The 25,437-nt window shown below is 46.0% G+C and overlaps 1 protein-coding gene across 4 annotated transcripts in view; it reads right to left on the reverse strand.

Moving 5' to 3' along the window:
- Positions 1 to 9,239: 9,239 nt before the first annotated feature.
- Positions 9,240 to 25,437, reverse strand: part of NARF (nuclear prelamin A recognition factor) — a 398,106-nt gene continuing 381,908 nt past the window's right edge. For all 4 annotated transcript variants that reach the window (XM_086930648.1, XM_086930650.1, XM_086930651.1 and 1 more), the window contains one exon: positions 9,240 to 9,929. In XM_086930648.1, coding sequence (XP_086786774.1) covers positions 9,688 to 9,929 — 242 coding nt within the window. In that variant the 3' untranslated portion in view covers positions 9,240 to 9,687. The remainder of the gene's footprint in view (positions 9,930 to 25,437) is intronic.

Genomic DNA, 25,437 nt, shown 5'->3' on the forward strand with positions numbered 1-25,437 from the left:
GGTTGAGATCTATACTTTTTTCTCCAGACATCTACAAGAGTAAAGTCTTTCATTAAGGCATCCAGGATGGCAAGTGATTTTAAGGGAGCATGGTATTTAGCCCTAGAAGTTCTATCTAGTTTTTGGTCGAAGAGCAGATTAAAATCCCCACCTAGGATTAGAGGACCAGTTGTCGTAAATAAAGCTAATTCTAATTTGGAGAGCGGAACCGGATTGTCCTCATTAGGACCATAGTACACTGCGATTGTATATGGGATAGTTTGAATGTATACTTATGCAACTAGCCACCTGCCCGATTGATCCGTCTCAAAACTTCTCAAGCTTATCCCCCTGTTTGCTCGAATTATAATAGAAACTCCCCTTGTAACACCTAATTGCCTGGAACTGATTATGTCTTGAACCCACCTACACTTTTTAAAGAGAGAATCACATAATACTGCCTCCAAATGTGTTTCTTGTAACATTATAATTTGAGCATCCGAATTTCTTAAGAATTCACAAATTCTATTCTGTTTTATTTTTTCCCCTATACCATTAATATTCCATGACAGAACCTTAAGCTTATACGGATTAATCATAATTCTGATGTACGCTCGTACCCATCCATACCTTTATACATCAAACATTTATTTATATATGAGGATTTTTTATTTTTCCCCCTGACTCCCCCCACCCATTGAACCCCTCCCCCTGAGGAACCCCCCCAACATACCTGGCGATGACTTCGCCTTTCGGAGCAACCGAGTGGTGCCCTTGACCAGTTTACTGTATTCGAGCGAGACAAATTAAATTACAAATAAATCTTCATGTCCCCCATTTTTATCATACAGCCTACTTATACAATCATTTGCTTTTTCAGATTCTCCCCGCACCATCCCTTTTTTTTTTTTTTTTGTTTATATTTATTTCCTTCCTTTTATTATTTTCTTCCTTGAAGTACTCAGCTTATCTATCCAGTCCTATTCCTCCTGCTCACTTCTTATTCGATCTAAAAGATTGTCGACCTCTTCTGGCTGTGTGAAGCTATATGTCTTATTCTTCCACATAATCCTGAGCATGGCTGGAAATCTCATCTGGACATGTGCTCCCAATGACCTTAAGTCCGGCATTCTAGTGCCCAGCTCCCATTGTCTTTGCGCAGTTTTTGCGCCAATATCAGACCTGATAAGGTAGGGACTGGACTTATGGCGTAGATCTGTTTTCGTAAGGGATCGCCCTAGGATAAGCTCTTTAACGCTGTATGTCTGGAAGTTTATAAGTATTTTCCTAGGAGTTTTCCTGTCAGTACGCCTCTTGTAGGGGTCTCTATGTACCCTCTGGATTTCTTCCTCCAAATTTATATCCGGACGATCATTTAAAACACCGTCCCTCAGGAGTTTACAGACAAATCCTTTTAAGTCCTCCAACTCTTCCCCTTCTGGTATTTTCAGGATCCTTAAGTTATTCCTCCTAGCATGGGTCTCCATCCGTTCAATGTCCATAACCAATGATCTGTTCTGGGCTTTAAGATGTTCTATGTCCTTTTTATTTCCGTGTACCGTTTTGTTCAAAGCAGCCGCTTCTATTTCAAGTTTCCCTGTACGCAAAGTGACCTTTTCTAACTTAGATTCTAGCACATCGAATCTGTCCTGTATTGTTTTTTGATTGGCTTCCGATATCTCAAATTTCGACATCATGTCGCCTCTCAGGGATCGAAAAAGATCCCCTAGTCGGTCACTTTCCTGCTCGCTTGAATCCTCAGACCTCCTCCTTGTTCCTGAAGCTATTCGGGCTAAGTCTGATTGGTTATCTTTACTTGCGTCCATTCTCCTAGTCTCCTCTTCTGCCTCCCTAGAGCTGCTTTGTGCAAGTTTAACTGTTACGACCTGACTCTTGGGTCTGGTGTCTTGGTTTCCTCGCACTTTATCTGCTGGGGAAACTTTATTTGAATTGGCCGAGGTACCTGTTACACTTTCAGTCTCATCCGCATTTTCCATATCACCCAGATTTTTTAAGACCCCGTATCTGTTTTTTAAAGAAGTAGTGCCAATGTTGCCCTCCGACTGCACTGAGGAACGCTTAGCCTGATCCAAGACCTTGAAAAAAGATTTTAGGGATGGAGTACTTTTCACCACTTGGCCCTCATGAGATACACCTTTAAACTTTTTGACTGAAATAGTCTTTTTCTTTTTGCTTTTGCAGGGGGTTAATGGCATAGGTCGCTCCCTCTCTTCAAACTGTAGAGCCCCTTTCTCTTTTAATCCTACCCTGGATCTCAGCTGATACCTGTTTCTTCTTACTGGAAGGATATGTCCCTGTTTTACTGAAATTGAGCTTATCTCAACATTAGCTTGCTCAATAGTCCTAGGTGTAACCGCTTCCTTTGATTCTTGCCCTCCTAACTCCGGAAATTTCAACAGAACCGGCTCTTGAGCTATAACTTCAGTGACTTCAGTGATCTTATAAACTGGGAGACCAAGCTGCGTTTGATCCATACAACCCCCCCTCCCAGTAATAAGCCTGTGAGTCTCTACCACTCTACTCCCCCTCTCCCCACACTTTGTTGCAAGAGAGTAAAGCTTCTTTCTCTCAAAGTCTGTTTTGTTAGGTTGTTGCTCAAGTGTTTGTATTACCAGGCTTCCGAGTTTAAGTTTGAACAGTGCAGAGCGAAATCTGCTCCATAGGCATCGTCGGCGTTCTTCAAGCATAAGTATTAATGCGCACTGGTCCGTGATCAGACCAGCCGTGGCCAGCTGCAACCTCAGCAGAAATAGGAAAAAGCGGGTTGTAGATTTTCTATTTTCTATCATGCAATAGTATGGTGTAATGCGCAGGGGATTTACTACTATCAATACCCCCTTGAATACCTCCTTACCGCTGATTACCGCTGGGTACTGCTTTCCGCTAGGACATTCTTAATTACGCTGCATGCCAATTTTAAAGGCGTTAAGTGTTAAGGGATGCATAACCTGCAAACCCTGCAAACCCAGCATGCGTCCTGGCTATCCGCCTCTGTCTCCGTTCGCCCTGTAGAGGCGTTTCCTCTCGCGCTGAGCCTCGCTGAGCCGACCCAATTCTGAAAGCCCAGCAGGTCCTAGCGCCGCCTGCTGCAGCACCTCCTGAAACAGCCGTAGATCCTCGGGGAAAAGAAACAGAGGAGCCGGCATTAGGTTTACAATCAGCGGTTGCGAGGAGAAAAACGCATCTATCTCTCACCAAGACAGGGGGAGACTAGCGACCTCTCGCTATCGTGCTGCACTCATTTCGGTCATCCGGACGCCTCGGTGCTACCGCGACCGGCTCTCAGCCCGCCGCCATGTTCCTCGTCATCTGTGTCTTTAATGTAAATGACACTGAGACTCCATTTCTGAAAGATATAGTGGAGGTGGTGAGCCCTGACCTCACAGAAATTTTCAACAATATATTCATCTTGGGCAATATCTAATCTCTATGGAACGACTCCTCCATACTTCCACTATTTAAAAAACCCAATCTGGATGTGTCTAATCATGTAGCTCGGCTGCCACTTCCAGCCAAAATAGTTGGAAAAAATCATGAACAAACAGCCCAATACATCCAGGAAAACAAATTACGTAACTCCCAGTTTGGTTTTTGACACGAGCACAGTACTGAAACAGCATTAATTAGGGCAACCTAGGAGATGAGGACTGTTATGGACAGAGGGGGCAGGGCCGACCTTGTTCTCCTCGATTAGTCAGCCTCATTTGATACTGCTGATCACAATCTTCTGTAGCAACGGTTGGCAATGCTGGGGGTCAAGGGAGCGACACTGACCTTGCTTTCCTCCTTTCTGAAGGAAAGGAAACAAACAGAGACGTTGGACAAGTATGAATCGGATCCATACATCCTCCCATGTGGAGTTCCACAGGGCTGATCTCTGAGTCCATCCCTTTTTAATGTGTACGTATCTGAACTCGCCCCTTTGATCCAAGAGTTCGGTTTTAGTCTCATGTCTTATGCCGATGACACCCAGATAGTGATGGCAACGTACAAACATCAATCCTCCCCCACACTACTGTTTCAGAATTGTATGAGGGAAAAAAATAGATGGATGGGAAAACACGGTCTTAAGCTTAATTCTGAGAAGACCGAGCTAGTAGTCTTTGGTAACCTGCAACCCGGATGGGACAACCTTTGGTGACCGGTGGAGATGGGTGAACCGCAAAAACCAGCTCAGAAAGCAAAAAATCTGGGAGTTTTAATTGATAATAAACTAGCACCATCTTACCAGAAAAATACCATTGTTTCTGCCTTCCACTTTCTGATAAAGAAACTCAAGAAGATCCTACCTTACATCCCCACTGACTCTAGAAAGACAGTTGTAACCACACTAATTCAGTCAAAATTGTATTACTGTAATGGGCCCTACCAGAGTATGCAGAAGCAATATCAAAAAAAGCTCCAGACAGTTCAAAATGCAACTGCAAGACTTCTGCTGAACGTCCCTAAGCACGAATCAGTAGCTAAGGAATTCGTAGACTCCACTGGCTTCCGGTGGCACAACAAATTAAATTCAAGTCATTATGCCTAGTATACAAGGCACTGAGCAACACAGGACCACTATTTCTGAGAAATCTCTTTGCCTGGAATTAACCATTCAGACAGCTACGTTCCACAGGTGCTAGACTTATGAAAGTACTGAGAATACGGTCCTCTAGCTGGGGCGGGCAAAGCTTCTCGTATGGCACAGCAAAACTCTGGAACATGCTCCCAATGGACCTCAGAACTGCAAGCTCCGTCACCATCTTTAGAAAAGGGCTAAAAACCTGGCTATTTCAGAACTAGACACTTCGACTGGGCTTACGGCAAGCCTAGCGCCAAGACATCTCTGGGTATTCATGTGCTCATTAAATCTTATTAACATTATTAGCTGCATCTAGGGCAGGCAGCAAACAAGCAATGGAGATGGTTTTACCTTCCTGAACAACGGCCAAGCTCTTCTTGTTCTCCTCAGGAAGGCTCTCGAGTACTTCTCCCATTTACAGATGGTCGTAACTGCTCAGCAAAGTTGGAAAATTAGCAATACTCCATTGCATTACTGCTGATCTCACTATTTTTTTGGCAACTTACTATCACCTTTTATCTTTCCATGTCAGGATGTACACCAGTGGGAGCGGATACATTCAACATGTCTTCATGACCACAAAGTCAGCCCAATGAATGGCTCTATATGAGTGCAAATACAATTGGATCTCCCTGAAATGCTTTATATTTTTACTTCACCCTTGGCGTAACTGCCTTGGCTGTTTTTATGATGTTGTACCACACTAGGCCAACACAGGCAAACATAGCTTCCCTCTTCACATGCCCCAGAGTTTCTAAAAAGAAAACACAGTTCTTCAAATTATACATGGTCATTCTTTGCCACCCTCCTTATGACAGTATAGTGTAGGTATGGGTGAGGAAGAGATCATTCAGGGTTTTCATCTGGAGATTTGAATTACTATCTTCCCAAGTCTTCCCTTTATCACCTACTTTTGCCCCTAAATCCTCCTCAAGAGAACCCTGTGAGGAATTCTGATTAACATCTTCCGCATGATCTGGTTTTGTGCATAATTTAGCCATTTGATAATCCTCCTAGCTAGTGTCAACTCATGTTGATTTTGAGATGCAAATATTCTATGTTGTATCATAAAGTCTTTATTTGACTCCAATGTTCTAGGTAAACTTTTCAACATCAACTCTGGGGACTCAGTAGGTTTTTTCGAGTTAGTTTTGATTTATCTGGTCGATCTTCATCATGATTCTTGGAAGCTGACTCGAATTTCTTTTTTTCCTGCTTTAGAGTCGGTACATATTTTGTAAAGTAAAAGTCTTGGTTTCCTCATTATGCTAATAGTAAGAAATTTTTATTTTAGTATCCCCAAAGTGTACGCAATAGGTCGCACCACTGGGGAATATGATCTTGAAGCTATGGTGAAATAAGCATACCCTATATCCTCCTGTGTTTTCAAAGTTTTTGGCTTGAAACTGCAGAAGTCTTGTACCCCAATGAATCATATGTCAGGGCCAGACATACATTCATACATTATGTTTGTCCTTACGTGGTTACCAATGACTACACTGAGGACAAAACCTAAAGAGAGTCCTTTTCATAACCAAACCAATTAGAAATCTTGACTATAAATATCTACATAAAACCAAAGACCTCTTCTAATTGAAAAGTGCTCAGCAAAATATTTTGTTGATATCTGACTCTGATGTTATAGTTCATGATTTATGCAGAACCATGACTCTAAAATTTTTGATGACTAATTTACTCTGATGTATCCGTACTAAAACCAAAAGTAGGTTTATTACATATTTTCTCCTAACTCACACGTGCATCTGAACCAGGAAACAAATTAAAAGAAATCTAAAATTTATGGACATGTAGTGAGGCATTCTAGGATCATAAACAACATCACGAAAAGCTACTCCTATTATGATAGATGCCCAAATATAAACAGATTATGTAAAAAGCATGTCTTTCTAAACCCGATTACTAGATGACAAGATAAAGCACAGCATGTGAATCTGGAATAGTTCCACACAGCAAAACCGGATCCATCAGTGAAACCATATACCTGTGTAGACTGAAGGCAATGTTTACGTGCTGGAATATGTCGTTAGAGGTTGCAGATAATGGAAATATCAATGAACCACTTTATTAAAAAACAAAGTTGGAAAGTCAAAATGAAACTGCAAGGCGATCAAAACCATTAAAATATCAGGAAAAAGTTTGCATTTAATTTTGTTGCCTCCATTACAGTGTGCTTTTAAGATGTCTGACCAATCCTGCACTCTTCACCATGTGGAGAGTGAAGTGAGCAGTGATTGTGCTGCTTGTGCTAGGGTCTCCGTGGCAATGGCACATATAGTTCTCCTAGTTAAAGAGGCTTTGCTTACATGCAGATCCTAGTGGGCTTCCAAAGTGTGGAAATTCTTCACTTTTGAGTTACAATCTCAGGATATTTGCTTGCTCACTGTGTTGTCCAGTATGTTTTACTTCATTCTTTGGGTATAATTTTCCAGAAGGCGGGAAAACAGGAAAGGTAGATTTGAGGAACCAGTTAGAACATCAAAATGTTCAACACCCCAATTTGCTCTCCATTGCTCTACTGACAAAGCATTTTTTGCAACTATTGCGAGAAACGAATATACCTCGTTATCACGCAGTCTTTTTCCCCGCAGGGAATTACATTGCGGTTGTTACGACTGCGTTGTAATTCCGCATACCATTACCATGCAAGTCGTGGGCGTTGGATGTTGGAATAGTATAATTTACTATTCCAACTCCAGTCTTTGCAGACAGTAGGGAAGGTGTTGGATTTTAAACCCAACACCTTCTTTCCCCTCCGCAAATCGTTGTTCCGACTTGCGGAGTAATAGTATACGGAATTAAAACGCGGTCGTTGTAACAACCGCTTTGTAATTCCCTGCGAAGAGAAAGTTTTGTGGTAAACGTTTCCGCGAGAGAGAAATGAAGAGTGGGCAGTGAGTCCTTCCTTAAGCTCCAACTGTCATCATCGTTTAATCTTACTGGTGTTTTTTTTACTATGAGAAACAGAAGATGTATTGTGTGATTGCAAAAATCCCATTATTTGTAGGACAATTTTAGTTTATAAGCATGACATTTCTGTTATAAGGTGTTTTGGAAGTGAAGGCAAATCCCTAGAGATAAAGGGATAGGAGCACAAATTAAGAGTAATGTGTGCATGAGGAAGTGAAAATGAGACCATAAAAAGGACAATTCTTAGTCAAATCTTCAGTAACCTGTTAAAATGGTTAAACAGATCACATGATCACCAGGATATGCAATTACTAGTAAGAATGGATATCTCCTTAGGTCAGTTAAGTTCCTGAGTATGCAGGGGGCATTACTCTCTAGGAACAAATACCCTCACACACCTAGATAGGTGTCATGCTTCATCATTGGGCTTTTGCTCAATGACGGAAAGAGTGGGATTAAATAGGAGAGGGGGTTCTCTACAGAAATATTTTAATGATTGAGTTTTACTGCCTATGTTCAAATATGTGGCGCTACGTACTAGAAGTGAATATCTAAGGTAGCTGAAGGTCGACATGGTGAAAGCCTAATTTAGTCATGTGAATTATCTGGTGGCTTTTCTTCAGGACCATAAAAACCTAATCTACATAGTGACTGGGGTTTCGATATAGGAGTTCATTTGTGTTACTCTCAGTCACCTATACTTCTCTAAATAAGTAAATCAATTTTTGAGAAGACCTGTACAGGAGTTCTTAAGTGTGGCATAGCAGCTCAATTTTGCTAAAGGAGAGTGTCAGTGAAATTTAACCGCTCGCTCGCCAGATCATTAACACAGGTCGACTGACCCTGTATTTTGATATTTTATAGCACGCTAATAAGCGTGTCACCAGGCAAAATATGGGAGGATTCCTGATTTATACCCTCAGTGGGTACATTTCCTCACTGATCAACAGTGTGTGTTGGAATTTCATGTTATAGGTTATATCTTCAATGTGGTGTTGGTGAATTGCACTTTTTAATTCATGAGGCACATTAGAGAGTGAGCATGAACATGTGAGCATGCTTTGGTGTCTCAAATTGTAAATTTTTGGATAATCGTGAAATTGATGATGCCATAATTTTGTGTGCACTGCAGGTCTTCTAAAAATGTACTTACTTATAACATAGGCAGAAGGACTCAATCATTAAAATATTTCTGTACAGCACCCTCAGTCCTATTTTTATTCCACTCTTTCACACAAGTACTTAAAATATTAAAATACACCAATCTACTATTTTACCCACACTTCACCATATGCCTTATAAAAAGATCTCTGGTAAAAATCCCCCATTGAGGGTGTCCGTCGGGCATTGCAGCGCCGGCCCAACGTGGAGCAAAAGCCCAATGATGAAGCATGACTCCTATCTAGGTGTGTGAAGGCATTTGTTCCTACAGAGTAATTCTCCCTGAAGACTGTGTGGAACTTAACTGACCCAAGAAGACAAATCTGTACTTACTAGGAACTGCAAACTCCGGTAATCATGATTAGCTAATCAGAGCATGTATGCTGGACATTTATGCGCTCAGAGTCCCTCCCTCTCAATATTTAAAACAAATCACACACCTCAAATTAGAATATATTATCATGGAAACATCAAACTGGCTTTAAGTTTCTTTGTCATCATTAGATAACCAAAGTACAGAAAACCACAAAACACAAGCTGCCCTAAAGGGATGACACTTTTCAACAAAATGTTCTTGATACAAATATTTCTCGCATATACTCACCCTTTTTTATTTGGTAAAGGAGACAAAAGATAATTTTGCTAAAGAAGCGCAACGTCTTCTCATGCAAGACAAAGACAATGCAAAACAACATTTGAAAACCATGACAGAGGGACAATTTCTCCCCCATCAATCTGACCCTCTTCCCAGGCAGACAAGGGAATTCATATATAAGCTAGACTGTACCTGATCAGAAAGCTCAAGGGGAGGGGTGAAAGGCTAAGGAAGGGCAGATATGGACACAATATCGTATTCGTACTTCAGAAACGCATGGCGTCAAGTCAGAGAGGTTAGTTGGATGGGTGAAAATGGTCCAAGAAACCAATGTGCTAGGTTCGTAATTGCATAGAGATATTTCCAGTTCAGTGTTTTTCATTGTGGTGTTAGGACAATGGTGGGCAACTGGCTCTCCTGAGTGCCACCAGAAGGCGTGTCACCACTTGATATCCAGGCTGGCTGAGGTCTGGCTAGTGGTGCCATAGCTCCTGTGCAGGGTCTCCTTTGTCTTGTGGGAGTCACTACCTTCCAACCAGTCCTGGTAAAGCCGCTGCACGTGGGGATTGGTCTCAGGAAGCTGTACGGGAATGCTGGTGTATATTTCCTCCATCTGCTGCAGTAAGGCCCGGTCTGGTTTCCCATCGTCTGTCTGAGCTTGACCTTTTCCGTTCAAACAGCCTAGAGACCAACAACAATATAATGTCAATTAACACAGAGAAAAAACGCTCTGCAGTTAAAGCAGTGCAGCAGGACAACCAGGGCTTCATTGCAATACAAATGACTAGAGGACACATTTAAGCATCACAAGTCGCACCCACCCTTGTTATCTTGTTGTAGAGCTCAAACTAGTAAGCCTCAAAAGCTACCGAAACATTCTGCTAAAAAGAAGGCTATTATTTTTTACTAAAGTGCTTTCATTGGTTTTCAAAACTAGACATCCAAAAAATAGCTGTATTCAGCACATTACCCCACTTTACAACATAATAGTTGTGGTTAAGTAGATTCTTGAAGTGTGGTTTCAGGAAGGCTGATTTCCTTAGTAAATATTACCCAGGAGGTTGTACCCAAAGGGCTAAAAAACAAAATGCACTAACGCATGCCAATTATATACGTGCCTAAGTAGGCATCCAGGTGCGTAACACAAGCCGCTGTGGCAAGAGGAGGGGGAATTTCGCCCAAGGCCAAGGAATATCTGTGAGATCTGGGAGGCTCAGGGGCCCCCTCGTACCATTCTGCAGGGGACCAATCATTTAACAATACGCCACTTTGAGCGTCTGTTTCGTAAAAAAGAGTGCTAATATTGAGGCTAGATTCGAACACATTACCAAAATAAATTAAATGATTCACTGGTCTGAATTATAGTGCTAAATAATGCCTGAATAGGAGCCTGTCCATTTCAATCCAAGGTGGGCAGCAATCTCTGGACCTTATCCGATAACAGACTCTGGACAGTCAGGTCTATTTTCCAATGGTAACGTTCTTCAGACAGGAGGATACTCAAACCCCACTTCCGCTGTCACAGACACTTCCATTACAGCAGTCGCTGGAGGAGAGACACACTTGTGGTTGATAGGGTGAAATCCATTCCTTTTCTTTCTGAGTGTGTGGACCTAAAGCACTATGTGGCAATTATGCAGACTGGAGACCCCAAAAATGATGTCAGTGAGATAATCAACGTCTTATGTCCCCATGTGATCCCTTTCCACGTTCCGATCAAGATAGACTAATGTTTTTTCAATTTCTATTCATTGTTTTATTTACCTTCCTATAAGTTGTCTGTATACAACTTGTGTCAACTAAAGGATACTTTTAAGGCATGACAATCAGATATCTACCTTTTCAAGGCAATTGACAAACTTGTAGAAAATAAAATCAAGGGAACTTTTTTGTTAGCTGCTATTACTTACCCTGTTCCCTTGTGGCCAAAGAGGTTACACTCTTTCTTTTCATATTCATATTATGACAATCAGATATAACAGCAACATTAGGAGACCCGCAGCTTATGAAGCTTTCTTCTTTTTAGTTTTTACCTTTAGAGGACTTCAGTGGTATTTTCTAGAGGTTTGCTAACCTTAAAATGCCATGGTTATCAGAAATTATACATTTCAAAACCAAAAAATAATTCATACATTTCAAAAAATAAAAAAAATGTTTTTCTTATAAGTTATGTGCTGTGATCACACTGATCTTGCGAATATCCAGGTAGACTGTACTAAAGTATCAAAAGAAAATCTCCACAGCCAAAAGATATGAGTCAGTAAGTAGAGCTGTGGAATACTGTTCCACCAGTGGATATGACAATCTAAGTCCACTGGCAATGCTTCATAATGTCTGCATAGGTTTCAAGCACAGCATTAGGACCTGCTACTCAGAGAACTGGTGTTCACCTCTAGTCACACTACAGGTTTACTGATGGGTGAAAGCAGCTTAATTCTAATTCAAGGGTACTGGCCTTTTTTAACCTGTTCCTTTGGCCTCAGGTCCCCTTTACTAAAATCTGAATAGACCTCCAAAACTGGGGTCCTTCGTTTCCCCCTTAGATGCGTGGGTGCTGAAGCATATTGCTTACTACACAGGATGGTTTGACTAGCTGACCTTTGCAGGGTCCTTGATAGGAGGCATTGAGTAATTAATTACATGGAAAAGGGGTATCCAGGGCACTTGTATTTGCCCATGTTTAGGACATGACCACGGACATGTTGCCATCCCTAGAAATCGGTCTTAAAGAACTTGCAGCTGACCCTCCATGTGGGTGTCTCATTTCCATATTCAAGGCCTGTTTTTTTTCTACCGGCACCAGACCTAACTTCTTGCCAGAGCACGTTGTCAGGTCACCTTACCCGAAATTGTGCAGGTCGAGGCAGTATTGGTCTAATGCACATACTGTGCCCGCTAGATGCCTTCAACCAAATTAGCTCAGAATACAAGTGTTTGCATTTTATATAGTGTGAGCCTATCCAACAGGTTGTGGTGCACTGTGCAGAGTAGGAGGTAAATACTGGAAAAGAAAACTCTGGTTCTTCCTAGCCTCCTGCCAGCGCCTAAATATGTGGGTATGCACTGGCCACCAAGTACCAATATTCTGATTTCTTCCGGACTTGAAGAAGGTGCCTCCGCCTGAACCTGTGCATGGAAAGAGGTAGTACCAACAATAGAACTATACATGTTGTAGTTTTCCCATAAGGGTTGGGTCCAAACCCTAAGAACTGGAGAAATAAGCTGCTGTGATATGAAGAATGGGAAGTTAGTTAAACTGCCTATTGAGAGGCAAGCTGGCACCTGCCCATAGCAATACCCATCTAAATAAAGACTGTTGAAGTACTCCTCGAGGAAGAGAGCCAGCAATAAAGCAACGCAAATCTTGCAGGACAGTTGGTCAAACCTTGCCAAGTGTTTCAGAGAAACTACAAACTTTTAGGAGCTGCAAAAGGCATTCCAGGACTGGAAGTCTGGGGAGCATGCATTTGTCCGAGTTGGGTACTGACCTAATTTAAGGAACCTGTATGACATCCCCTTACAGTCCTAGAGACCAAAAGGAAAATGTTACCCTGTGGGCATCTGTTCATGGCATGAAGTGCTGTATATTCACATGCTGTGCATACTCCCGCCATCTATGTGAGCAACTTGTTTTTGTTCGAAGTCTTTTCGAGTCATGAGGTGTGGTGAATCCACCTATTGTAGACAATGCGCATGGGCATCAGCTCCATGGTCAGTTTGTTTTAGCTGCCCGGAGGGCGAAGTTGTAGATGGAGCATAGAGATACAGACGGGATGGCCATACATAGTAAAGAATTAAGGTAAGAAAATCTGCAACTGACCCCAGGCATCCAGGAAGGAGGATGGGTGCAAGTGAATATACAGCCCTACATGCCATGAACAGATAATTACAGGGTACCATTTTTCGTTCTTATCATGTGGAACTGTAGATACACATGTAGTACATAGACTGTAAAGCAGTGCTCCCCAAAAGGGATGACTTAAATTATGTTGTAGAAGATTGAAACAGTGTGAGTAAAACAGCCTGGCCAACTCTAGCTTGTTGTCTGACCAGGACCTCCACACAATGTTTAGTAAAAGTATGAGATGTGTAGCCAGTAGCTGCTTTACATATGTCAGCTTGTGGTATATTCCCTAAGAAAGCCATAGAAGCCCCTTTTATGCAAGTGGAATGGGGTCTGGGAGGAACAGAGAGGTACCTTTCACCATTCGACTAACATGTTTGAATACACTTCACAAGCCAAAGAACAATCCCTGCCTTGGAAATAGCTTCCCTTTGTGTGGCTTGGAGTAGGACATGAGGAGTTGTTGAGTCCTACAAAAGGGGTTTGTTCTATCTACATAAAAAATACATTAACGTCCTTTTGACATACAGGGTATGCCAGACACCTTCTGCTACAGACTCTGGATGCAGAAAGAAAACAGGCAACTCGATAGTTTGATTGAGATGAAAATTAGAAACAACCTTATGGAGAAATCTGAGGTGGGTTCTGAGGACCACCCTATCAGGATGCACCTTGAAGAAATGCTCCTTAAAGGTAAGAATGTGCACCTCACTAACTCATCTAAGGTAAATAATGGCTACAAGGAAGGCTAATTTCCATGGAAGAAATTGAAGCAGCTATGAGTAAAGGGGCTCAAAACACTGGACGATATTGAGATTCCACACAGGGGCAGTAGGCGTCCGGGGAGGGATAACCCTCTTAAGCCATTTCATGAAGGCCCCAATTGCTGGTACCCTGAACCTCGCTGTGTGCTGCCTATTCTGTAGGTAAGTAGCCACAGCAAGTTGTTACTGAATAGGAGTGTAGGCAAAAAGGTAGTAGACAATGTCTTGTACTAATTCTGTGAGAGGTTTGATATGCTTTAGAAGGCAACAGTGTACAAAACACTTTAAGTTGGCCACCTAGCAAGCCCTGGTAGTAGGCCTGCATATTTCACAAAGGATGGACATACATTTCTCGAACAATTTGAGATAATCAACCTCTATGACCTCAGGAAACACATTGCAAGATTGATCTGCTGAGCATTGGGTTGTCGGAGCGTTCCGTGGTTTTGCGTCAGAAGGTCCGGCCTGTTGGGGAGCATCTTGTGAGGAACTAAAGAGAGTTCCAGGAGAGTGGAGTACCAAGGCTGATGCACCCAGGTTGGGCTACTAAGAAGAGGTTAAGAAATGCCTGCCTCAACTTGCGAACTACAAATGGTATGAGCTGGAGCGGAAGAAAAGCGTAGGCAAATATCCCTGACCAATTCATCAGTGCATTGCCCTTGGACCGTGGATGTAATAACCTGGAGGAGACGTTTGGGTATTTTTTTCGTTTTCGGCTGTGGCAAACAAGTCTATTTGAGGGAACCCCCACCGCCGGACGTAAATGAGTAGGGTCTGGGAGTGGAGTTGCCACTTGTGGACTTGTTGATACCCCCTGCTGAGGAGGTCGGCCAAGTAGTTGTCCAGACATGGAATGAACTGCATGACCACTGCATCTTCTGATGCATAGCCGTCCTCCAAATGCTTTGGGCTAGAGCAGACAGCTGGGGAGAGTGCGTGCCCCCTTTCTTTTATAGGTAAAACATGACCGTTGTTTTGTCCGTGCAGAATTAAAAGACCTTGTTGTGAATGAGTGGAAGGAATGCTTGTATAGCAAACTAAATAGCTAGCAATTCCCGGTGGTTGATAATTATGGGCCTAGTGCACAGGTGAACACATGCACTGTTTTGTGGGATGCTGCAGATGTACTCCCCATCCTGTGAGCGAGGTGTCCGTGGTAATTGTCTCCTACAGAACTGGGTATAGAAAGCGTCCCGGCAACAGGTTGTTGATATTCCACCACTGCAAAGAGCGATGTGTACGGTCCTGAATGAACACTAGATCCTCCCATAGACCCTCTACCTGAGACGACTTTACTGTTAGGCACTGCTGTAAGGGACGCATGTGTAATCTTGAATGAAAAAACTTGCAAAGTAGGATGCCAGCAAGCCTAACAAACGCATTACTGTTATGACCATTACCCGACTCTCCGGCTGAAAAACAAGAGGTCGCCGTTTTTGGAAAGCAGTGTTCCTCGACAGGCTTGGATATACCTTCCACACCCCTGAGTATAAGGTAGCTCAGAGGAAGGGTTGTAGTTGGAGGGACTGAAGGTGAGATTTTGCCAAATTTAGCATGAAGCTCAGCTTGTGAGAAAGGCCTATAGTTGTTTGCATGTCTGCTGGACATTGCTTCTGCATGGCACTCTTAATCAGTCAGTCATCGAGGTAAGGGAACACGTGGATCCCTATCTGCCTGTAGTGAGAGGCTATCACAGCTAGACACTTGGTGAAGAGTCTGTAGGCTCTTGTGACCCTGAAATGCAGCACATTGAACTGATAATGTTGTGCACGCATCACAAACTGCAGGAATCTTCTATTGATGGAGTGGATGGGAATATGGAAGTAGGTATCCTTCAAGTCAAGGGCGGTCAAGAAGTCGCTTCGCTGCAACAGGGGGATGACATCCTGAAGAGCAACCATGTGGAAATGTTCAGACAGGATGAACTTGTTAAGGGGCCGGAGGTAGAGTATAGGCCTGAGAGACCCATTTCTCTTGGTAATGAGAAAGTACAGGAAGTATACCCCCTGCCTTGATGTAGTGGCAACAGCAGCTCTACGGCCCCTATGGCAAGTAGCATGTGCATCTCTTCTTGGAGCAGGCATTGGTGTTCTATGGACAACTTCTGTGCTTGTAGGAGGGATGTTTGGTGGTGTATGGGTGACTTCTACACAGTACCCCTCCCATATGATAACTAGAACCGAGGGGTCAGAGGTAATTGCCTCCCAGTGAGGCAGAAACCCTTGCAACCTGCCCCCGACAGGAGTTAGATAGTTAGGGGCAAGGAGAAGAGCATCACTGTTTTGGGGCATTGGCTCCTTTAGGAGCTACCCTTTTACCTCTACCCTTGCCACTGCCCCACATACCCTCCTCTACAGTAATCCCATTAAGGGGTCTGACGCTCATGTCTAGTGTATGTGGTGGAAGTGTCAGGTGTGGCAACTGTTTTGGCTGCACCATGGTACTGTGGGTGGCGAAAGGAGTCATGGGGGCAGTGGGAGTATGTAATGCACCCATGGTATTAACTGCATCAGCGTTCTTCTTGATCTTCTTGAGCATCTCATCGACCTGAGGGATGAAAAGATGTTTACCAACTAAGGTATGTAACCATGCATCGCAGCAGAGAAAGAGACTAGAATTAATGCTGCAAGCAGCTATATCCACAGCAACCCCACTGGATGTTGATATTGGAGATAATTCCCCCCTCTGCAACCAACTTGTGCCCCCGCTTTTTTTTTAAGACTTAAAAACAAGTTTATTTAGACAATTGTCCATAAAACATTCTAAAAAGTACACATTAATTAAAACCTTAAAATGAGCCCCCCTCACCACGCCATCCCCGTTTCATTTCATTTTTAGGTTTCGGCTACTGTCGCACTGCGTAAGCAGTGGGCGGAGCCGAAATCTTATGTTTGTAGTATGGGGGCCTGAACACGCCCCTCTTCTCCATTGGCTGGCTTCGTAAATGCTGGCCAGCCATTGGAGAAGAGGAGCGTCACTCAGTTCAGGGCCCGCCTTGACGCGATTCGGGGGCGTTTCTGGGTCTTTTTTTAAGTCCTGCCCTCTCCTCTTCCCATTGGCTGGAATTTTACCTTCCAGCCAATGGGAAGAGGAGAGCACGCCCCCGAATCCCTACAGGACGTTGTGATTTCCGAGCAGCGTCTACCGAGGCCATGCCATGAGGTAAGCCTCTGCCCTCCTGTTTGTGCCGTTGTTTCTTGTTTCCCCTTTTTTGTGGAGGAAAAAGGAAGTGGCAGTGCTCGGCCGCGAACTGCAGCAAGACTCGGAGACCGCAGCCCGTGCGCCTCGAGCGGCCGCCGGAGAGGTACGTGCTCGCGAGGCTTCCAAAACCGAGGCCCCCGTGACGCTGTTCGACCTGATCCCCTCATATTCTCGTGTCACCCCCGGAAATAGTACTCTCTCTGGTTCACCGACCGTTATTTGTTTATTCCACTCTCTGAACTGTGGAGCTCTCGGGGTGAATGCTCCTGCGCGAGGTTCCGTCTCATTAAATGACTTTGCGGGTTCATGTGCCTGCCACAGATATCTGTGTAGCCCTTGCCTTGTATTCCGGTGCAAACGGATTGGCTCAGAGGCGTTATTATGCCTTTGTTGCTGCAAGCACTATTTTACCAGGAGCCTACAACTTCCAGTCCTGGTGAGGTAGCTCAGGTGGCTAACGCGCGTTACGCACTGATCTGTGTGAACTGGAGGTAGGTTATAGTATCGTTTGGATAGATATCTCATATGATTAGTTTGTCCTCAGTCGATATTTGGATTACTTTCACGGGTCTGTCGATTTTGCAGCTGGGGATCCGGGTTCTAATCTCGTTGTCAGCTCAACAGCCTGTGAAATTGGAAAATCACTTTATCGCCCTGTGCCTATCCCCTCCCCCAAATGAATGTGTCCTTCTGTAACATACCGGTGCTCATGTAAGGCGCTCCAAAACCTTCGGCTCGAGTTCGCGCTACTTAAAACTCCCCAAAAACAGAGATCGCTTTGGAGGGTTAGCTGGTCCGTAGCAACTAATTGTGGGGGACCCGCCTGGTAGTCTTGGTATTCCCATCATCAAAATTCAAGGGGTTTCTGCCACTACTACATCATTTTTGTGGTACGGTTGTTGCGATAGTGAAATGGGTGCACGTCTTTACTTGTAATTTGCTCCTCATGTATCAGTACTGTTCCTATAGTGAAGCGCTCTGACACCTTCGGGTAAAGTCTGCACTATATAAAAACTCATAAAATAAATAAATAAAAAAGTCAAACACGAAAGAGGTGGTAGACTAGTGTTCCTTTGTCTGCCTTTAACTTTCTGGTTCCCTCCCCCAGACTCCCCTGCACCCCGCCTTCCTTGCTATCCAGCACCTGGTTGGAATTATATGTTGGTGTGATAGCTGAACCAGCCAGAGGCCCAACGTTGGGGAATTGGCTCAGCTTTCTTATTTCCACGATTTTCTTTTTCACGAAGAGTCACTAAGTCAGCAACGTTCCATCTTTTTTTATTATTTGAAGATCACAAATTATTTTTATGAATATTAGACGCGAGGTTGTGTCGATAAAAGGAGCCCAGCGCATTTGGTGGCTTTGTAGAATGTAAAATCGACAAGCTCGGCTAATTGGCTAAAGAAATAGGTCTCGTACTTTGTTAAAGTTATTGAGGGGTGAAGTTATAAACATGGAGCGGTCTAACAGCGTGCGTCACTTAGATAATACAATTTTTCGCAATAGAGCAGCCCCAAGCAGCAGAAAAAGAACAGAGTTAGGGAGGGCAGTGCTAGGATTGGAATAAAAGCCACTTGGCACCCCAGGGGTGTGATTTTTTTTTTTAACTTCCTTCGTGTAATGCTTCTGAAATGGACACCACTTGTCCCAATTGGTGCCATGCAGTGATGTGACAAATTATGGGAGCCCCTCTGATTATGCCGATATTATATAAACGTTTGGATTGTCGCAGGTCTCAGATTTTCACACATTATTGCAACTCTACATACTGTAGCTAAAAGAAGGTGTGAAAGCGTAGTTGTGGTGTTCGAATGACTTTTGAATTTGTGCACACCCACTAACTTATATGTTGAACAGTATTCACCGTGTCCTCTCCACTCTCTTCACACACTAAAACAAGCATTTACAATGCAACGGTTTCGCCTTTGGAAAAGTTAGAGCTATTGGCAATGTAAATGACAATGCCATTTATTTATCCGTTTTCAAAACCAACACATAAATACAAATTTTGTCATTTACAATGCCAATAGCTCAAACTTTTCCAAAGGCGAAACTGTTGCATTGTAAATGCTTGTTTGAAATTCTGTTTAACAGATCGTAAGAACCAAGCAATCCCAACTGCCACATCTAAATATCGCATCTCAGACAGTAACTCCAAATGCCTTGTTCCTATGAAGAGCATAATATTTAAAAAACAAAGGTCTTAAAAACTTGATCCAATTTGCAAGATAAAAAGCGCAGTCCATAAGAATATGCGTAATAGTGCATTTGGATTTCAAAGGGCAGGGACAAAGACTGCTATTATTTTGCACCCCTGTCTTATATGGGTGGGATGAATAGATTGGATTGCATCTTACTCAAACCCTTAGGATTTCTTTTCCTCAAACGCGGATCTGGTAACTGTGATAAGCAAGGGAAAACACCATCCTGGCCAAGTGAAGCCAACGAGAAGCTAATAGATATAATGAATCACATTGTTGTGACACCATAGCAGCAGATTCTCTCAATTCTCGTTTGCCTGGAAAGGTGAGCCAGGATGTGACCGTACCACTATTTAAATGGCAATTCGTCATTGCAGTCATTCTAGTTCAAACGACCTTTGCCCACATCCTTTCGCTGCTTTGGCTCTCTTCCCAGCACAATCTGGATACTTTAGCCACCTCATCATTCTCCAGCAAGGTGTTAAAGTATCTTAGGGCCGAGTGCAGCCACCATGCTCCAAGCTACCAGACTGAACTATCTCCTTATAGCCTGAACCATGGTACCTTGTGGGAGTGATGAAAGTCTTTTAAGTACTGCCCCTTCCAGTCTGTCCCATTCATAGGTTGGATCAAGAGAGAACAACTCTCCTCCATACAGGCCTTTAATAATGGGATATGGGATAGACCCCCAAATGCACAAGTTACTACTTGTGTAACGATATATCTGTAAGAGACATTGGTTAGTGATAGATTCCTTACCTTAGAATATCTCCAGGCGTCAGCCTGGATCCGGAAATGTTTTGCATAGCAGTACCCTTGCGCGACGGTAGGAGTCGTCTGCGGCTCCGCGTCAGTCGTCGGCGTCATGATGACGTCTGAGTATATAGACGCCGCCTCCGCGTGCTGACATCAGTTTTTAGCCACAGCTTTTCCACGCCAGAAACGTAAAGCCATGCTAAAAACCAACACTGGTGCCAAAGAAACTAGGGCCCTGAAAGGGGATGACCTTAACCCTAGATATCGGTTCACAGAACGGGGAGGATGGGTAGGTCGGTAAGGAATCTATCACTAACTAATGTCTCTTACAGATATATCATAACACAAGTAGTAACTTGTGCATCTGAAAGAGACACGTTAGTGAAAGATTCCTTACCTTAGAAAAGATACCCCAGCAATACCAACCCCCGGTGGTGGGTCTGCGAACCAATAATCACACCAGAAAGTCCTGGAGGACGGAACGGCCAAAGAAGCCATCCCTCCGGACTTGGCTGTCCAGGCAATAGTGTCTTGCAAACGTGTGCAGCGAGGCCCACGTAGCTGCCTGGCAAATGTCCTGCAAGGGCACTCCTCGGCCCAAGGCAGTTGTAGTTGCCGTGGCTTGAGTGGAATGAGCCCTCAGCCCAACAGGGGGTTCCTTCTTAGCCAAGGAGTAACACGCCTGGATACACAAGATGATCCACCGCGAGATGGTCAGCTTGTGCAACGCCTTTCCCTTCTTAGCGCCCACGTAACCAACAAAGAGTTGGTCATCCACCCGGAACTGGCGCGTGTGATCCAGATAGAAAGAGAGCGCACGTTTTGGGTCCAGACGGTGGAGCCGCTCTTCCTCTTTTGAGGGATGCGGAGGCGGAAAGAAGGTGGGCAAGGTAATGGACTGCCCGATGTGGAAGACCGTGACAACCGTGGGCAGGATCGAAGGTCTCGTCCGCAACACAACCTTGTCCGGATGAACAGAGAGGAAAGGAGGTTTAGAGCATAAAGCCTGGAGCTCACTCACTCTCCTGGCAGAGGTGATGGCAACCAGGAAAGCGGTCTTCAGAGTAAGAAGGCGAAGAGGACAGTTATGAAGTGGGTCAAAGGGAGCGCACATCAGAAAAGTAAGAACCGGGTTCAAGTCCCACTGAGGCATCACGAAGGGAACAGGTTGAAACGTGTGTGTGATGCTTTCAGAAAGCAATTTACAATAGGGGACTTGAACAAAGGTGGCTGGTCAGGCAGCCTCAGGAAGGCTGAAAGGGCAGAAAGGTAGCCCTTGATAGTGCCCAGAGCAGAGCCCTGCTGAGCAAGAGAAAGAAGGAAGAGGAGAACCTCAGAAAGAGGGGCAGAGAGAGGATCCACAGCCTTTGCTGTGCACCATGCCACAAATCTGTTCCACCTGCAGGCGTATACCGACTTTGTGGAGGGACGCCTGGCTGCCAGAATGATGTAACAGACTTCAGGAGGCAAGTCAAATGGCCTCAACTGTCGCTGCTCAATCAAGTATGGAGGTGGAGACTGGACAGGTTCGGGTGGAGGACCGTCCCCTGCTGCTGCGACAGAAGGTCCTCCTGAAGAGGCAGACGAGCCGGGGGATCGACTGACATACTGAGTAGCTCGGGATACCAGTACCTTCGTGCCCAGTCCGGAGCCACAAGGATGACTTGTGCCCGGTCGCGCTTGATCTTCTTCAGCACTCTGGGCAGAAGTGGTATAGGCGGAAAGGCGTACAACAGACTCCACTCGCGACGAAAAGCGTCTCCGAGCGAGTGCGCGTTCTCTTTGGTAGCGAATAGATCTAACCAAGGCAAGAGACCTTGCGCCACGTCAGAGTTCAGACGCTATTCGTGATCCATCATGCACCGGCGGCTGAGTTCGTCCGCTCTGGTGTTCAGAGAACCTACCAGGTGTTGAACCACGCCCTGATGTTCCAGCAATTGCCAGAGGCGCAGAACCTCTTGGCAGAGGGTCCACGACCCCACCCCGCCCTGTTTGTTGCAGTACCACATGGCGGTGGTGTTGGCCGTGAACACCTGCACTACACTCCCCTGGACAGAGGGGAGGAATGCTTTCAGTGCTAGACGAATCGCCCGTAGCACCAAAAGGTTGATATGGAGCCGGGACTCCCCCGGAGACCAGAGGCCTCTGATCTCCGCCTCTCCCATGTGGCCTCCCCAGCCCTGGAGGGATGCGTCCGTCACAACCACGTGCTCCGGCTGGGGAAGGGAGAGGGATCTGCCGCTGACCCAACCGCAGTCTGTGAGTTACCACTGCAGCTGTCTCGCAGTGCCCTCCGAGATCAGGACATGGTCGGACAGGTTGCCCTGATGCTGGGCCCACGGAAACTTCAGGTCCCACTGCACCAGAAGGATGCAGGAAGCCATCACCCCCAGAAGCCGCAGCGTCAACCTGACCGAAACTCGGGATAAAGGCTGAAAGATTGGAATCAGAGCCTGTATATCCCGAACCCGCTGTTCGGGTGGGTAAACCCGAAACTGCGCAGAGTCGAGAACCGCTCCACTGAAAAGGAGCTTCTGAGAGGGACACAGGTGTGACTTTGGCACATTGATGGAGAACCCCAGCTGGTGCAAGAGGTCTGCCGTCGTCTGGAGGTGGCGGACGACTGTCTGGGGCGAGCCCGCCTTCAACAACCAGTCGTCGAGGTAGGGGAAGACTGAAGCCCCTAACCTGCGCAGATGAGCTTTGACCACCGCCATCACCTTCGTTAACACCCGTGGGGCGCTGGTAAGGCCGAAAGGGAGCACGGTAAACTGAAAGTGCTTGTGGCCTACCGTGAACCGCAGGTAGCGCCGGTGGGCCGGCAGGACGGGGATGTCCAAATAAGCGTCTTGCAAGTCCAACGCTACCAGCCAGTCTCCAGGGTCCAGGGCAGCTAACACCTGAGCCAGAGTCAGCATTTTGAACTTCTCCTTCCGGAGGAAGCCGTTGACGTTTCGTAGGTCCAAGATAGGGCGTAGGCCCCCTTTGCCCTTCTTGGGTACCAGAAAGTAGTGGGAGTAGCAACCACACCCTACTTCCGGCCCAGGAACGCGCTCGATAGCCCTCTTGGCCAAGAGATCCGAAACTTCCTCCTGCAGATGCTGCAAATGATACCCAGATACGCGGTGGTGTTGCGGTGGCATGGCTTGAGGGGTCGTCTCGAAGGGGAGGGAGTAGCCCCTTCGAACGATTTGCAGCACCCACCTGTCCGATGTGACGGTGCGCAAGTGGGAGTGGTGATGGCGAACCCTGCCCCCCACTGGCGTCACATGGGCCTGAAAGCACGGACTAGGAAGGTTTTGAGGCGGATGCTGCGGTGGTAGGTGTGGACGGGCCTCGCCTTGGACCCCGACGACCGCCACGGCGGTTTCCACGTCCGCCACCGCCCTGGATGTTAGCCTGTGGCGCGTGGCTGGCGGCTCGTGTGGGGGCGCCCCTTCCTTGGCCACGAAAGGAGTGAAAGGCACCCATTTGCTGGCGCGGGCCGAGAGGCCCAAGGACTTGGCCGTAGCCCTGGAGTCCTTAAAGCGCTCAAGCGCATGGTCTGCCTTGTCGCTAAAGAGGCGACGGCCATCGAACGGCATGTACATAAGTGTGTTTTGGACATCGACCGAGAAATTGGCGGACCTCAACCAGGCGTGACGACGAATCGCCACCGTCGTTGACATCGCTCTGCCCAGAGAGTCGGTAGTGTCTAGCCCACACCGGATGGAATACCGTGCTGCATCCCGGCCCTCCACCAGGGCTTGGCCAAGTTTAGCCCGTACCTCCAACGGGCAGTGTCGCAGCACGTCCGCGACCATGTCCCACAGAGAGTGGGTGTAGCGGCCTAAGAGGCAAGCGGTATTAACGGACTGCAATCCCAAACTCAGGGAGCAGAATAAATATCTTTTTTCCATAATTCTCGTACCTCTTAGATTCCCGGTCGGGGGGAGCCGACGGGAATGCGGTCTGGGAATTGGATGCCTGGATAACCAGGCTCTCAGGGGTGGGGTGGCGTCTGGCCACGTTCCTATCCACAGGCTGTTATGTGGCGGGCCTGGACCAAGTGCCCAGAAGAACGTCTGACAAGGCCTCATTAAATGGCAGCAGAGGCTCGGCCGAGCTTGACTGCGGTTTAAGGACCTCAGTGAGGAGGTTAGTCCTCACTGCCGCGATGGGGAGCTCAAGGCCCAGGGCCTTGGCCGCCCTCATCAGCACCACACTATAAGCAGTCCCTTCCTCCGTAGCCACGGTAGGAGGGGAGACAAAGCCAGTGTCGGGCGAAGTGTCCAGCCCACTGGCCTCCCCAAGCTCTTCTGTCCAGTCTACAGAAGGCTGACACTCGCGGCTGCCCGGGGCAAGGGGTACCCCACTATGCCCAATTTTTAAATTATACTTCGGAAGAACTACACCGTTACCAGGGCCCTTGGATCACCAGCCCTGGAACCACTGCCACAATTGCCAAACTTGGCCTTGTCCAGCCTCACTCTGCCCCCCCTTTCCCAGCTACCTTGCTTTCCCCATCACTTCCCTCTCCCTCTCTCCCAGAACCCCCCCGCCCCCGCCCGGCGAGATCGGCGTCCACTGTTTCGGCTTTCCTTCTAAATACCAGATCGGCAGTCAAGCAGCACCTCGAATTATTTGTATTCCTTGACTCCCACAAGCCTGATCTTTTGTTTCTGACAGAAACCTCGTTCTGCCCAGACTCCCTGCCCAATGTACTCGCAGCTCTCCCTTCCTCCTATTACGTCCTGCGGGCCGATCGACCGGCAGGCAAGGCAGATGGCGGTGTCGCCCTGATTGTCCGTTCTGATCTTCACTTCCAAGTGCTCTCTTCTCCGTCCATCATGACAGTTGACTGTCTAGTGATGCGATCCGCCTCTTTTCAAGTTCCTATTACCTGCGTCCTTGTCTATCGCCCCCCCCCCCCAATCAACTCCCTACTTTATTATTGGGTTTCAGGAATTGCTCCCCACGCTAGCAGTCAACAATTCCTCGTCTTAGTTCTTGGGGACTTCAATTTCTGGCCGCGGTGTTTAAAGATTTTACTGACCTCCTCCACAGCTTAAACTTTGTGTCACATGTTCACACACCCACCCATGTCCGGGAACACACACTGGACCAAATTTGGTCACTCAACGTCCCGGTCACATCCCCAATCATCACGCCTTGTCTTTGGTCTGATCATTTTCTGATCTCGTTCTTCCTCGACCTTAGCCTCGCTAAATGCCCCTCTTTCCCCAAGAACACCTGGGCTCGTAATTGGAACAAGGTCGACATGCCCTCCCTCTGCTCTTCCCTTCAAGATTCTTATCCCGCCCTAGAGGAGCTTGCTCCCTCATCTCAGGTAGCTGCCATCAACGATTGGCTCTCTAGGGCATGTGACCAAGTGGCTCCCTTGAGACGTATTACAGTCACACGCGCCCATAATGCAAACAGA

Source organism: Lissotriton vulgaris, chromosome 7, assembly GCF_964263255.1.
Source record: "Lissotriton vulgaris chromosome 7, aLisVul1.2, whole genome shotgun sequence".
NCBI classification, from domain to species: domain Eukaryota; kingdom Metazoa; phylum Chordata; class Amphibia; order Caudata; family Salamandridae; genus Lissotriton; species Lissotriton vulgaris.